At 46.2% G+C, this 15277-nt stretch overlaps 1 protein-coding gene across 1 annotated transcript in view; it reads left to right on the forward strand.

Annotated features, from left to right (window-relative positions):
• Positions 1-536: 536 nt before the first annotated feature.
• Positions 537-15277, forward strand: part of LOC308164120 (IQ motif and SEC7 domain-containing protein 3-like) — a gene marked incomplete at its 3' end in the record, with an annotated part of 65389 nt that continues 50648 nt past the window's right edge. Inside the window, 3 exon segments of the mRNA XM_080538271.1 lie at positions 537-608; positions 9289-9966; positions 10135-10646. Coding sequence (XP_080394397.1) covers positions 9295-9966; positions 10135-10646 — 1184 coding nt within the window. The 5' untranslated portion in view covers positions 537-608; positions 9289-9294.

Here is a 15277-nt window from a genome sequence, read left to right on the forward strand (position 1 = left end):
CACCCTTGGAGGGGGAGCAGGGGGAGGGAGAGGGGGAGCCCCCCCAGCCACAGACCCCGCCTGAACCTCAACCGCAACCCGACCCTCAACCCGACCCTCAACCTGACCCCCAGCCTGACCCCCAACCACAGCTCCAGCCCGAGCCCCAGCCCGACCCCCAGCCCGAGCCCCAAACCGAGCCCCGGTCCGAGGGCCCCAATGAAGAACAACCCCAGGAGCCTCCCGCTGCCACCACCACCCTGCTGCCTGGCGGAGGGGAACAGGAGGAGGGGGGTCGAGGAGGAGACAAGCAGGAGGAGGTGGAGGAGGTGGAGGAGGAGAGAAAGCAGGAAGAGGTGGTGGTGGCGGTGGCGGTGGAGGAGGAGGAGGAGAAGCAACATGAGGTGGACGTGGCAGCAGCAACAGCAGCAACAGCAGCAACAGCAGCAGTGGAGGTGGAGGAGGAGGTGGAGGAGGAGGAGGGAGGAGGCGGGGCCCGGGGGGGGGCGGCGGGGAGGAGAGCCAGCCTGCACCACACTGCCTCCCCCAGGAGGGTGCAGCGCAACGGGGCCTGCTCACACTCCGCCACCTCAGACTACGAGCTCTCGCTCGACCTCAAAAACAAGCAGGTAGGGTGTGTGGGGGTGGGTGGGGAGGAGGGGGGGAGAGGGGAGGGGAGGGGAGGGGGAGGGTACTCGGCTGGGGTTGTACTGTCATGTCTTGTGGTCTCTGTGGGTGTCCGTCTAGCTTCTTCTGTCTGAGGTGTCTGAAGGATGTCGTTTTTTTATTGGTGCGTCTTGGATTGTGTGTCACTGGCTGGGTTTTCCTGTTTGGGGGTTCCTCCTCTTCCTCTGCACTTTGGTTGACTTTGGAGTCTGCCGTTTAAATCTGTTTGACTGGAACAGGTGGCGTTAGTTAGGTGTGCTGGTCGTCTGTGTTTCGGTTCGAGTCGAGGCTGTCGTCTTTTTCATTACCATAAATCATCGCCATCGCCATCTTCATTATCACCTTCATTTTTACACGGGTTCTTATCTTTGGACAGGTTTGGAAAGATGGGCGTTTCACTTGAGACGGTGGTGTGTTACAGTGTGTTTTGATGGCGGACAGTATTCTGCTGCTGGGTGGTAAGTCCGTCGTTGAATAGAACACGTGTGTCACGCTGTCTGTCTGGAGATTTCGGGTTCTATGAGATTTTCGATTTCTTCTTTTCTATCTAGTCGCATCCCCCCCGATTCTCTCACTCCTCTCTCACTCTCGCATACAATGTGATTCGATGTATCGTCATGGTGACAGAAGGGAAAGTGGAAACCCCTGTGGTGATTTATTGCTTGCCGTGACCTAACTCTTATGATGTGTTTTCTCTCCTGGTCTGCTCCCCCTTGTTGGGTTCATCTCGTGATCAAAGGTTGGGAGATACTGAACTGTAGAGGTCAACATGCAGGAAGCTAGGGGTCACATGATGCTTCATATCCTTGTTTGTTCTGTGTCTCACAAAGATCATTCATCTTGTGTGTGTGTGTGTGTGTGTGTGTGTGTGTATGTCTGTGTGTCTGTTGCATGTATGTGTGTCTGTGTGTGTCTGTGTGTGTGTGTGTGTGTGTGTGTGTGTGTCTGTGTGTCTGTTGCATGTATGTGTGTCTGTGTGTGTGTGTGTGTGTGTATGTCTGTGTGTGTGTCTGTTGCATGTATGTGTGTCTGTGTGTGTGTGTGTGTGTGTGTGTATGTCTGTTGCATGTATGTTGGTCTGTGTGTGTGTGTGTGTGTGTGTCTGTGTCTGTGTGTGTGTGTGTGTCTGTGTCTGTGTCTGTGTGTGTGCGTGTGTGTGTGTGTGTTCCCATCGTGCCATTCATCAGGGACTTGTGGATCCATCAGACCAGGGGTAGGCAACCTTTTTTATATGAAGTGCCATTTTTTAATTTTCTTGTTAGTCAGTGTGCCAACCACAATATCAACATTAATTATGACTCGACATCAAACCAAACCAAACAGACCAACAGATCTGCAATTTTATTCCACAACATGAACAACAATTTTCAGCAGAGCTATGTATGCAAAGCCATGTATGTTAAATAAACAGGCCTAACAGTCAACTAACTGAAACTTGAACAAAATTACCAACATAACATCTAAGACAACTAAAACGTTGTGATGCGTAGCACAACTTTAAGCAAATTGGTGCGCTCAATTTCTAACAAAGTTGCTAACTGCGCTCCCTATGGTTATCATTTTAATAAGTAGGCCTAACTGGATGGTGATTATACAAGGGTCTTACTTGTATGAATTATAATTTATATTTATATAATTATTTGGTTGTTACTTACATTTTATTCTTTTATTCCAACCACAACAACATTTTTTTTTTGTTAGCAAAGAGCTATGTATGCAAAGCCATGTAAACAGTCCTAACAATCAATGTGATCCCTGGCCCTGTTTTCCTTTGCTCAACTCCATTATCTGGGGGTGGTACTTGGTCACTTTAAGTAACAGACAAGCTTCAGAGTGGTCAGTTGTCAGACGGCTGCGTGAGAGGCTCAGCACGCTCTTCATGTGTGAGAATATCTGCTCACACAGTGTGTCAGTGCAGATCGCTTAACTATTAAGTTAACAACCTTCACCACTGTAGCCATAACCTCATTAAGATCAGACTTTGACATCTTTGCACATGAGTTTTCTTGGTGTATGATGCAGTGGAGTTTCATAATGGGGTGACCAACTCGTTCCTCAATTAATGCAACCGCTCCCCTCTGTTTCCCGACCATGGCAAGGGCACCATTTGTTGTCACTGCAAAAATCCTGCTAATGTCAATCCCTCGCTCCACAAAATGCTCGATAAGAACTTTGGCGATGTCCTCACCTTTTGTTGTTTCTGGCATTGGTTTTAGGCAGCAGAGCTCCTCCCTTACAGAAGAATCACAGTATCTTGCTATGACAGCCAGACGTGGCATGTCATTCACATCTACGCTCTCATCAAGTGCGACACCCCTGTTTTATTCCTCTCGCTCACCCCTGCTGTCGATTTAAAATTAGGCCTCTTCGCTTTTAATCTCTCTTCTGAGGATTCTTTCGGCTCGCTCTCTCTCTCTCTCTCTCTCTCTCTCTCTCTCTCTCTCTCTCTCTCTCTCTCTCTCTATCTCTCTCTCTCTCTCTCTCTCTCGCTCTGTCTCTCTCTCTCTCTCTCCCTCTCTCCCTCTCTCCCTCTCTCTCTCTCCCTCTCTCTCTCCCTCCCTCTCTCTCTCTCCCTCTCTCTCTCTCTCTCGCTCTGTCTCTCTCTCTCTCTCCCTCTCTCCCTCTCTCCCTCCCTCTCTCTCTCTCCCTCTCTCTCTCTCTCTCTCTCTCTGTCTCTCTCTCTCTCTGTCTCTCTTTCTCTCTCACACACACACACACATACACTTTCTCTCTGTCAGCGATAGCTGCACATGTCCTATCTGTGAGATTGATCTCCTGTCCTGCGAGACATGCACCATGATGAGGTTTCACTCCCCCCCGCCTGCGGTTTGCAAGTGTAAGGGCCCTGATGGATCCAACGATCAATAGCAGAGTGATCGCATCACAAGCACCCATACCTTGATCACTGCAGAAGCCCAGAATAAGTGCTAACATCCATTGATTGGGACTGTTGGAAGATCAGTCTCATCAGTCCATTGATGTTGCCATGTTTTCTACCAATAGGGTTTGAGGAATATGATATAATCACATAGTTATAGTGTCAAACATTTGTTTATTCTGATTTGATGCATTTGCATGGCAATTTGAATACTTCTCCCACAAGGACAAGCCAAGTCACTACCTTGAACACCAAGAGAGATTTCCTAGTTTTCACTCTTTAAGACCGAAAAAAATAAATGTTGGGCGCAAATACACAATTACATTTATATAGGATAAACAACGTTTATTGTTTCACCAGTAGAGAAGTCGTTGAAAGTAAATAGCCTGGGTCTAGTCAGTGTTTGTACAAGTGCCTCGAGTTGATCAACTTGTTGATGAAAGCTCCCTTTCTAATGGCTTCCCTCTGAGAACCATTTTGTCCAACTCCATCCATTTCATCCTTAAGCCATAATTGCCTTTTTGTTGAGTGCTGCAAGAGCCCCTGCTTGAGAAAGGCCTGGATTGAGCCACCATGAATCAAGCATCGTTTATCTCTGGTGGGGGGGTGAGAGAAAATGCTATCTTCAGCCTCTGTTCTCTCATGATCACAGTCTAAACCCCAGTCAGAGAGGGGGAGGGATATGTAGAAGCAATATATCTCAGAGTACTATTATGTAAATACTTAAATGTAAATCCACATCAACGCAAACTTTTCAGGGAGACTTTTCGAGGCACTGCACATGTCTGGAGGTTCAATATGTTGACTTGTGCGTCTTTAAACCGCTGATGCTTTAAAAACTGCAGATTAGCAATTTTGATGACACCGTTCACTGGGTTGCTGAGAGCAGTGAAAACAGATCTTATCCCGAACATTTCTCCGTCTTCAATACTCCGTTCTCTGACGGTTTTGTGGTCTTGAGATTAAATTTCTTGAGGGACGGGTCGATCGGATCCTGTCAAGTTCATTTTTTATCTTCTGCCCGGTTTTCTGCAACAGCGGAACTTTCACTGTTTATAGGCCTATCATTCTTTGAGAAGTATAAATGTACTGTAGGATCAACTCCCTCTCTCATAATCAAAGGTCAAAGATTGAAGTTGGAGGGTTCAAACAAACGCTCAATAAGTAAATTACTTTCTTGACCTTTGTTATCGACCGCACTCTCTCGTATGCTGTACAGTATAGTATAGTATAGTGCATGCATGTCCAGTTCTTGTAACGTAGGTGTTTCTGATTTTCTAGATTCTCTGACATTCTCTAGATTCTCTAGATTAAAAGCTATTCAGGACTTCACATTTCACCCTTTTTGTTTGCTTGTTGCAGATCTAATCATCTGCTATGCTACCTCCCTGCCACAGCTTTGTTTAGCTCATTCAAAAGCAAGACTCTTCAATAAACTTGCGTCACTAAGGCTAACGTCTAAGAAAACAGAGAGCTTTACGATTCTCCAGGGATGTGTTGAGGTGCACTTTGTTAATGACCAACACTTGAATTTTGTATTGATGATGCAAACATGTAGCTAAGAATCTAGGTGTGATTATAGATTCTGACTTAAGCTTTGAGGCTCACATCAAATCGAAATGCTTTTGATCATCTATGGAATATTGCAAAAGTTCTTCTGACGCTGTCTTTCTCTGTGTACCACATGTACAAAAGAAGAGATTTGGTGAGGCTGCATTCTCATTTTATGCAACCAGATTGTGGAATGCACTGCCAGTTTACATTAGGGATACAATCAGCAAATAATTTCAAGTCAAGACTAAAAACCCATCTTTTTAATATTACCTTTAAATGACTAAATAATTAAATGATGATTATATAATGATTAAAGCACTTTGAGCTGCAACGTTTGCAGGAAAAGTGCTATACAAATAAAGGTTATTATTATTATTATTATTGATGTGTTTGTGTGTGTGTGTGTGTGTGTTAATTTTTGTTGTCCACCTCCTTGTGGTATTTGTTTAGTTGAAATGAATGGGTTTAATTCCACCTGGGAATGCCAGTGTTGACCTGTGAGAATATTAATTGAGTTCAACACAGTGAGAGAGAAAGGGATAGCAACAGTAGCACATTCCTCTCTAATGCAAATCTGATAAGTCACAACTAAATAACAAAAGCAAAACAAATACAAAAGCAAATGGTGTTCCATAGATAGTCTGACCTTTGATATTGGGAACCATTTTAATTTTCAGAATGAACATGTTTTCTCCCCCCAAAAAAGGCTCTCTCTGAATGCGCTCTTTCTAAAAGCCTTAGGCTATTAATATTTCAGAGGTAAAAGTCAGTCCCATCTCTCATACTCAGTCTGGTTTTGAACCTTAACTCAAAATTCCATCATCACCTCCATAAGCTCATACAGATATACTGGTTGTGTCGACATTTCCAACCGCCTTTGCATTCTGACATCACCACCACGATCCCCATCTCTAGCCTCTCACCCTTTGACCCCCCGACAATGTTCTTTTTGCTCAACAAGCCATCTCATTACTACAAACTGCAGTTCCAGTCATTGGAATTCTACCCGGAGTTTTGGAAACCTATAACCTTATAACCTTTCACTCCAAATTACCTTCTAGACTGTTTGGTTTGCTTTAACGGGATCTCATTATACTAACTTGAAATGCTACCATATTGTATCACTCTTGTATATTAGTGTTTTGGGTAATGTATGTAATGTATTTAATACATTTTATGGAAACCACTAGCTTGTTACTCTGTGTCCTTCATGCTGTTATGATCAGTTAACATTAAAGTCACTATTTTCGTAGCCCATTCATGTTAGAGGTCTTGGTAGTGTTTGGTCAGTATATTTCTTCTTCATTGTTTCCAGTCGAGTTGCGGAACGTCAGGTCAGACTGGCACTGATCCGCCTGTCAAACCCGATTTGGCGGCGCTGGCTGAACAGAGCGGTGTCATCACTGTTCCCTCAGGCCACGGCGTCTCTAGAATGATCTCTCTCTCCGTTGGCGCTTAGTGAAGTGATCAGAAGCAGAACTGACAGCCGGCTAATGGGCGGATTCACAGTAGGACCACACTTGTTACTTTGGTGTGTCTCTCTCTCTCTCTCTCTCTCTCTTTCTCTCTCTCTCGCTCTCTCTCTCTCTCTCATTCCAATGTATTCCTCCTTCCCTTCCTTTCCTTTCTACCTCAGCCATCCCCGTTCCCCTTAATACATGCCATTTAGCTGACGCTTTTATCCAAAGTCAAAGGATATATGGTTCCAGCAGGAATCGAACCCACAACCTAAGCGTTGTTGTTAGTGCCATGCTGTACCAAACTGAGCCACAGAGAACCACCCTTAATCTCCCTCTTCTTTCTCTCCTACCACCGTCCTTCTGTCCCTCACTTGTCCCTTTCCCCCTCTCCCTCTCTGTCTCTCTCTGTCTCTCTCTCTCTCTCTCTCTCTCTCTCTCTCTCGCACCCCCGGTCTGGCAGAGTCTTTAATGGAATGGCAGAGTGTATCAGAGAGATACACGCTTAGATAGAAACCGGTGACGTGACCTAAATGCTTTATTCAGTGTCTCCTCCCCGACTGACAGAGATGGCAAAACAAACGAGGCGGCGGACTACCTCTTTTAATCAAACGCCTCCCGCTGAGTCCCCCCCCCTCCCTGGGATCCAAGGCCACCTCTGCAGAGGCAATCTTTGGGTAATTCGTTTCGACGAGAGACACCTTTTCTGAGGGATGGGGCACGATTATTACCGCAACTCTGTCTTTTAAGCCTCCCCGACCTCTATCTCAGGGAGCAGTCAGAAGTGATGAAGCTGGCCTTGTCATAGCGTAGCTGTGTACTCAGAGCCATCTGCGGAACATTCCGGATAAAAATTAAAAAAAAGAAGAAGAAGAAAAAAAAAAGTTGTGATTATTGAAGGCCAAGTCTGGCCGATCTGCAGGGAGAGTGACGTTCTGAATATGAGACTTTCTCTGAGAGTAGACACAGACTATACTGTATCGCTGAAAGCGCCGGAGCCTATTCAGAAAACGACCTTAATATTCTCAGTACATCTCCTCCCTTTTTCTCACAGAGGCTCTGCAGTGAAATGTAAATGGAGGAGATAAGATGGATTTCTCAGTGTCATTTCCGTTTTTCTAAAGAGCTTTGTATGTGACTGAGTTTGCCGAATGACAATGGAGGGGAGAGATTGCATCATGCCGCAGCCACCCACTTATCGCAAATTGCAAAGCCTTGCGGGCATTATGGCCTATCTGTGCTGTCCACAGGAGGCTAGGCTAGCTAGGTGACTTTGCGAAAGGACTGCAAATTGAGATTAGCGGATGAAAGTCACATTTTGATCCCTTGTGGCACCAGTATCCCTCGAAAACCTTTCACCCAATTGCCTTTGAGTCACAGGGGGGATTTTTTTTTGTGAACTGACTTAATCCTTGTGTCCACATCGTTCTAAAATCCCCTGCCAAATCTTGCCAACTGAGAAGCCATTAATACTGTATGTCAGGACAGCTAGTGGCCAGAAAGGAAATAGCACAGGATTGTAGTTTCTTGCTGCAAAAGAAAGTGTGATTATTTAATATATGTTCAAACTCTTATTATAGAGGAGAGAATGGCAAAAGTTTCAATTACCCATTGCAAAAGTTTCAGCGGCAGATTATGTCTCTACTTATTGAAAGAAACGAATGGTCTGTCCACACAAATTAGTGATCAGATTACAACATTTGTGAAAATTGCTTTCTTTTGCCTATTTGGCTCTCAGCATTGCATGCCTCTGCGTTTGACAATGATTTGCTACCAAATGTCATAATCAAATGATTGATGAAAGAATAAGACCACCATTATGTTCATAATATCTCCCAAAAGTGCATACGGGGCCCCCTTCATTTTCTCTCCCTGTCATTCTCACTCCTTCCGTTTTGGCAGTCTCATTCTCTGCTCACTCAGTCTTTGTGTCTAACTCATTCATTCCCTGCCTCATTCTTCCCTCTTCTCTCTCTGTACATCCCTCTTTTTCCTCCCAGCTCTGATATCTATCTTCCATGCTTCACAGAGCTGGAGAGAGGGAGAATATTGAAAATGTGAAAGCCTCTATAATGACAGAACACTCTCGCTGTCCCTCTCTCAGACTGATCCTGTGCTGTACACTAGAAGGATTATAGGTGTCGGGTGTCGGCCCCCACGCTCTCTATGACCTTGACGTTGGCGTGTTTTTTTTTTGGTTTTGTTTGCTTGCGGTAAATGATCAGGTGTCCATCTCATCTTCACAACCGTCATAATGTGGGCATTATGTGTTCATGCCCGTGTCCGTATCTACCCAGCCCTCTCAGCGTCAATGCTCACTTCCTTGTTTGTTTGGTTGCCCTGGCCACCCATGGTCATTTGAAGTAATGTCAGCCATGTGGCACTTAGAGTATTTTACCAAAAAGGTAGAGGTACTCAGAGGTCTTCTTTATGCATGTTGATTCTGTTGTGGTTTGAGCTTTAGAGACAGCCTTTTGTTTATTATAAGGGGATCTTTGTACCACTGGGGTGTACGCACTGTTGTATGTGCTCTGTCTTTGTTAATACTGTCTTGTCATCCTGCGTCTCCTAGCTCTTATTTGCTGACTGATTTCACTGATTTGACCTTCTTTACAGTGCAACATCGTATGCTTTTCCACCTACAGTAAAACGCCCTGTACTCTCATCGACTCCATGGTGCATTGAAACACCAAAGCAGTAGAATTCCACTAATGCCTCCATCTCTCTCTCTTTCTCCTCTTCCGTGTTTTCCAGATCGAAATGTTAGAGCACAAGTACGGCGGCCACCTGACATCCCGCCGCGCCGCCTGCAAGATCCAGACCGCCTTCCGCCAGTACCAGCTCAGCAAGAACTTTGAGAAGATCCGCAACTCTCTCCTGGAGAGCCGCCTGCCCCGGCGCATTTCCCTGCGCAAGGTCCGCGTGCAGAACGCCGAGGGCTTCTCCGCTGAGCGGGCACTGGCCGAAGGCTGCAGCCTGGCGGGCATCCCCCTGGTGCGCTCGCCATCGCTGCCCGCCACCGTGGGCGGCACCCTGACCGACCTGGAGGACTCTTTCACCGAGCAGGTCCAGTCTCTGGCCAAGTCCATCGACGACGCGCTGAGCAACTGGAGCCTGAAGACCATGTGTCAGCTGCAAGAGGGCGGCACGTACCAGTTCAGCGCCGAGTCCTTCAGTACGGCCGGGGCGGGGGGGGGAGGTGGAGGGGAGGGGGGGGGAGGAGGAGGGATGGACGAGTCGTCGGTTCTCCAGAACATACGGGGAGAGAGCATGGCGGACCTCTCTCGCAGCGCCAGCAAGCTGATGATGGCGTTCCGCGACGTGACGGTGCAGATCGACAGCCAGAACTTTCGCATGTCCTCGTCCGTCATGGAGTCCTCTACCTCCGTCTCCCTCGGCAACTGTGTGCAGCAAGGGGGCGGAGTCACCACAGTCACCGCCACCACCGCCGCCACCACCACCGCCACCTCCGACGTCAACACGAACTCCATCCCCACCTCCATCCCGCCCGAGCCCCCTAAAGAACCCTCACCACCACCACTCCCTGAAGAGGAGGCCCCCTTGGTGGAACCCATGGAGCCCCCTCTTCTACCCCCACAGGAACCCCCGCCACCCCCAGCAGAACCACCGATAGAAGAAGACGGGCTATTAGATAGTGAATTCCCCGCCCCCCCTCCCAGCGAGGAAGAGCTGGCCGAGGCCGAGGACGACCACCAGCCCCCACTGACCCCGTTGGACAAACTAGCCCAGTCTCCCCAGGAGGGCCCTGAGGTGGTGGTCATGGCACCCACCATGGGACCGACGACGTGCACTCTTCCTCAACCCCAGGACGGGGCACCCTCGGTGGGCTCCCTGTCCTCCGCGGAGCCCCTGGAGGCCAAGCGGAGCAGCTCGGAGACGGCGGACAACAGCTCGGAGCAGATGAGCAGCAGCAGCACGTCCACCGAGGCGCGCTCGGCCTCCGAGGCCTCCTCCAAGGAGGCGCTGCAGGCCATGATCCTCAGCCTCCCCCGCTACCACTGCGAGAACCCGGCCAGCTGCAAGTCCCCCACGCTCTCCACCGACGTCATGCGCAAACGCCTCTACCGCATCGGCCTCAACCTCTTCAACGTGTGAGTACCCCACCCACTCTCCCTCCCTAACTCCTAGCCGTAGTACATGGCGTGAGCTTAGAATTATAAGGTTCTATCTCCGTTTAGGGTAGTTCAGAGATATTGAGCGTCAAAGTTTTTACATTCCGTTATGTTTTGTGAGATGGAACCTTTGTATTTCATTAATTACTAACTCAAAAATGTCAACATTTTAAAAAATAACACCACACAGGCATTAATAAACACCTAATGGATCAGATTATGTAAAAAACTCATTTTTGTTACCAAAAATGGAGATAGAACCTTATAATTCTAACGCCACGATGGGCTACATTCCATTACAGACACTCACCCCACCTCGCATATGTTCTCTTTCTACTAACGGAAGAAGGAATTGGTAGGTGAGCTAGTTATAGGTTGGAATATAGATGGTTTCGCTTTCCTACCTTCTTCTCTCTCTCTCTCTCTCTCTCTCACATACACACACAGCCACCCAAACACGCTGTTTTTAACATTGTCATGGGATTGTAATCGATGGAGGTTCAAAGCTCTTAATCAGGAATGAAAGGTAGGTGATCCAGGTTCTCATTAACTCACTCTGGTGTAACACTCCATTATAAAGACGCTCATGGAAACTATCAGGAGATTTCCTCTACTGAATATAGGAAAGAAGTTGAGACAACTAAATCAATTAAGTTCTCTAACTTCCCATCTGTCCATCTATCTCTCCCTCACTCTCTCCCTTACTCATCTCTTTTTCTCCTCCCTCTCCATATATCTTTTTCCTTCTTCCTCTCCATCTACCCTCTCTCTCTCCACAGAAGGTGACAGGTATCCTGCTGTTGGCCACAGCTGCAGAGAGAGAGAGAAAGACAGAGAGAGAAAGAGAGAGAGAGAGAGAGGCCCCCACACCTCTCTCGCTCTTTCTCTCCCTCCCTCACTCTCTCTCTCTCTCTCTCTCTCTCTCTCTCTCTCTCTCTCTCTCTCTCTCTCTCTCTCTCTCTCTCTCTCTCTCTCTCTCTCTCTGCAGCAGAATGACTGTCACCTTCCGTTTGTCTTTGAGTCCAAAAATAGCTCAGCTGTTCTCTGTGCATAAGTAGTGGAGACCAGAGTACAAAAAGTAACATGGGTGATTTGACAATGTAATAACACTGGATAATGTAATAACTTGTCATAAGGCAATAAACGTGTTAAACCTTATCCGGTAGTTATGATGTTATTCAGTGAGTAAACACGTTTAAGTGTCTCATCCATGAGTGCTTCGGACCCCTCATGCATGAGATGGTATTAGGTTGTGGCAGCTCTGGTATTACTTGTGAGGAGCCAGTAAGACTATAAACATAGTGTATTTGTAAGCAATGACTTCAATGTTCATGCCATTGCTAACAGTGCCTAGTTTGCAAGCTCTGGAAACAGTAGAACTATACCAGTCTTATCCAGTCTTACAGCCTTGGTTCTGAGTGCTTTAGTTGTCACAACACACTGCAGCAAGATGCCACGTTGTGTTAAACTCTCGTGTCGGTGTGCTCTCCGCAGACTAGCCCTCCTTTACCTAACTTAAGAGAAACTTGAACGTTTGACATTTAGGAGAGAAAAAAAGTCAAAGGTTGGCATCTTTGAAAAATATCAAAAGATGACATTTTAAACTTTGTGATTGCTTAATATTAGGTTTGAGGAAGGAAGTTGTAAGGCCGTGGTTGTGTTGTGACTGTACGGAACTTCTTTCGACCTAGAGACACTGAACGAAAGAGAGGTGGAATGGGATTGAAAACGTAAGAGATGAAGAGATGGACAATGTGTGAGCTAAAAGCCATCTATTATCCCCCCTCTCTCTCCCTGTTCTCTGTCTATGTGTCTATATATATATATATATATATATATATATATATAAATATATATATATATAAAACTCCCATATGAGATGATAGAGATTTAATGGGGCTCCCTAGACTAGGAGAGCTGGACCAGCACTTTCAAGGATTTCTGTGGAACAGCAAACAGGATGAACATAAGTCTGGGGCTGGATTTAAGTGGCTTCACTTCAAGAGCGAAAGAAAGAAGAGGGGGTGGGTTTGAGAAAAAGACACACACACACACACACACACACACACACACAGGATAGGATTTAGACAGAAAAAGGGTGAGATTGAATATAAGTGAATAAATAAAGGAATGAGAGAGATAAAGAGAGAAAACGAGGGAGAAAGGGAGGTCTGAGTTATGAGGTTGTTCTTCTGAAAACATTCCTCCTTGCCGAATCCCCACAGCACATTGTGTATAATTCATGATATTTATATTACTTTTCTGATGGATCTTTAAAGCGATCCCTTCTAGAGATCCTGATATTCAAATTAAATTAAACTCCTCCTCCTCCTCCTCCTCTTACTTCTGGATGTAAAGCTCATGGATAACATGAAGATTATCTAGGCATGTAGGCCTACATTCATTCGAGAAAATCCACTCATCATACAATACTCATTTTCAGGAACTCAACCCAGCGCACCTCCCTAATTCCCAAACCATTCCCAAACTACACCTGAAAAGTAGAAAAGGCCATTCCATTTTGAATTCCACAATGTTTATTTTTCACCCCCCTGGCACTTCAAATGGTAAATGGACTGCACTTATATAGCGCCTTTTTTGCTGCTCCAAAGCGCTTTACAACGGCCTCTCATTCACCCATTCACACACCAATGGCGGCAAGCTGCCATGCAAGGCGCTGGCCCGCTCACTGGGAGCAATTTTGGGGTTCAGTGTCTTGCCCAAGGACACTTCGACATGTGGCCAGCCGGGGCTCGAACCGCTGATCTGCCAACCTTGTGATCATTAGACGGCGACTCTACCTCCTGCGCCAAAGCCGCCCCAAACTTCATTTGTCATTCCTGCCATGCCTAGTAAAGAGTGACCAAGTCGGGACCAGATATAAGGGGTCCCAAGATGATCGCCAGACAGATGCACCATGGGTAAACCGCAGTAGACGGTAGGTAGACAGGAGGTTGGGGAAGGGTTGCAGTGGACCCAGAGAGAGCACAAGTCACATAGGGGGGGAAACTCTTTTTAAATGCAATTAATTTCCCGTCTTGGGTATGTCCTCAAGGGTCCAAGCTACCCTTCTTTGAGGAAAACGAACATGTCCGTTTTCTGTCTATAGTTGTTAAAACTTGGGAAGTCCACTCTTAGGTCTAGATAGAACTAATCAATTGAAAGACATGAGGGCTGGTTCCAAAAGAATAATGGCACCCACCCAAAGCCGGAATCCTGATTAGTAATTCTGTTACAAGTCGATTATAATTAAAAGTTCCTCGTCCACTGTGCCACCTTTTTGGAATTAGGCTTTTAAGTTTGAGATAGTTTGGTCGGGACAGTATTTCATTCCACTCTCATCCCTCTTTGTTGCATTTGTTTCCCCAATTCGGTTGTTAAGTCGTGACGTGTTTCCGGGTCCAACGTTGGCTGAGGCGCTGTCTTCGAAATGCCTCAGTAATAATAATAATTCATTATATTTATATAGCGCTTTTCCGAGGCTCAAAGACGCTGACAAATATGGGAAAACGGGAAAGTGCTGTGTCCCTTGTTGTATGAATAGATCCCAGTCTAAAAAACGATTGAACTGTCATTCTACCGCTGTAGTATTCTGGTACTCTGGTGGAGGGAATTTCTGGTTTGGACCCAGAAATTGCTAAACGTCACGTTTGACGTCAGACTTAACAATCGAATATCCCCCCCCCCCAAAAAAAATTACTGAATATTTCCTAATTTGTTATGAATGTTCCCTAGTTTGTTATGAATACCCGTTGGACTGGGAGTAATGGTGCATGGCTGTGGAATGAGTGGCAGGCAATGGGTCCTCTGAGATGATTGCTGAGTCACTGGGGACCCCGGGTGCCGCCTGCTCAAAATTGCCATCATTAGAGAGAGTTATCGAGCTTTAGCTCCCTCTCGACAACGTTCATTCACCGGGAGAAAATCCTTTTACACATCTTATATTTCTCCTCTCTCAAGTACAATAGGTTACAATAGTATGTGTGGGTGTTTTTTCTCATTCAAACCTACTGTTTAGCCCATTTGGATAGCCTAAAGGCTAGTATCTCTGAGGTAAAGTTAAGATCATGTAAACAGTCATAGGGAGCAGCAAGTGAACATGACTAGCTTAGGGATCGTTCTGTAAGCTAAGTATGTGATTGTGTGTTTGCCAACCATTGTCAGTGGTACAAGGTACAGTAGGTGCAGTATGAGGTTTATATGTCAATTTCTTTCTTTTTTTTAAGTAATTTTTTCTGAGTGGGGCAGTCCCACTCATATTTTTCATTTTTATTGACAGTTACAGTGAAGATTTAGACAGGAAGGATAGGTGAGAGAAAGAGGAGGGATGACATGCATGATAATCGAACCGGGGACCCTGCGGTTACATGGTCAGCGCTTAACCCGCTACGCCACCTAAGCGCCCCTAAATGTCTAATTTTACACTTCTTGCAGTCTTTTGTGTTTGTGGGCATCGACGATTTAAAACATGCATGTTTGGAAGCCATTCTCTGTGATGCTTCGAGATCTGACTTTGAGGAAAGTTTGTTCACAGTGAGTCCACACACTTTTCTCTCAATACCCCCACCCCTTACTTTCTTTCACTGATCACTGATCACTCACCTTGGAAG

The sequence above is a fragment of the Nansenia antarctica genome (genome assembly GCF_963989245.1).
Source record: "Nansenia antarctica genome assembly, chromosome: 8".
Taxonomy (NCBI): Eukaryota; Metazoa; Chordata; class Actinopteri; order Argentiniformes; family Microstomatidae; genus Nansenia; species Nansenia antarctica.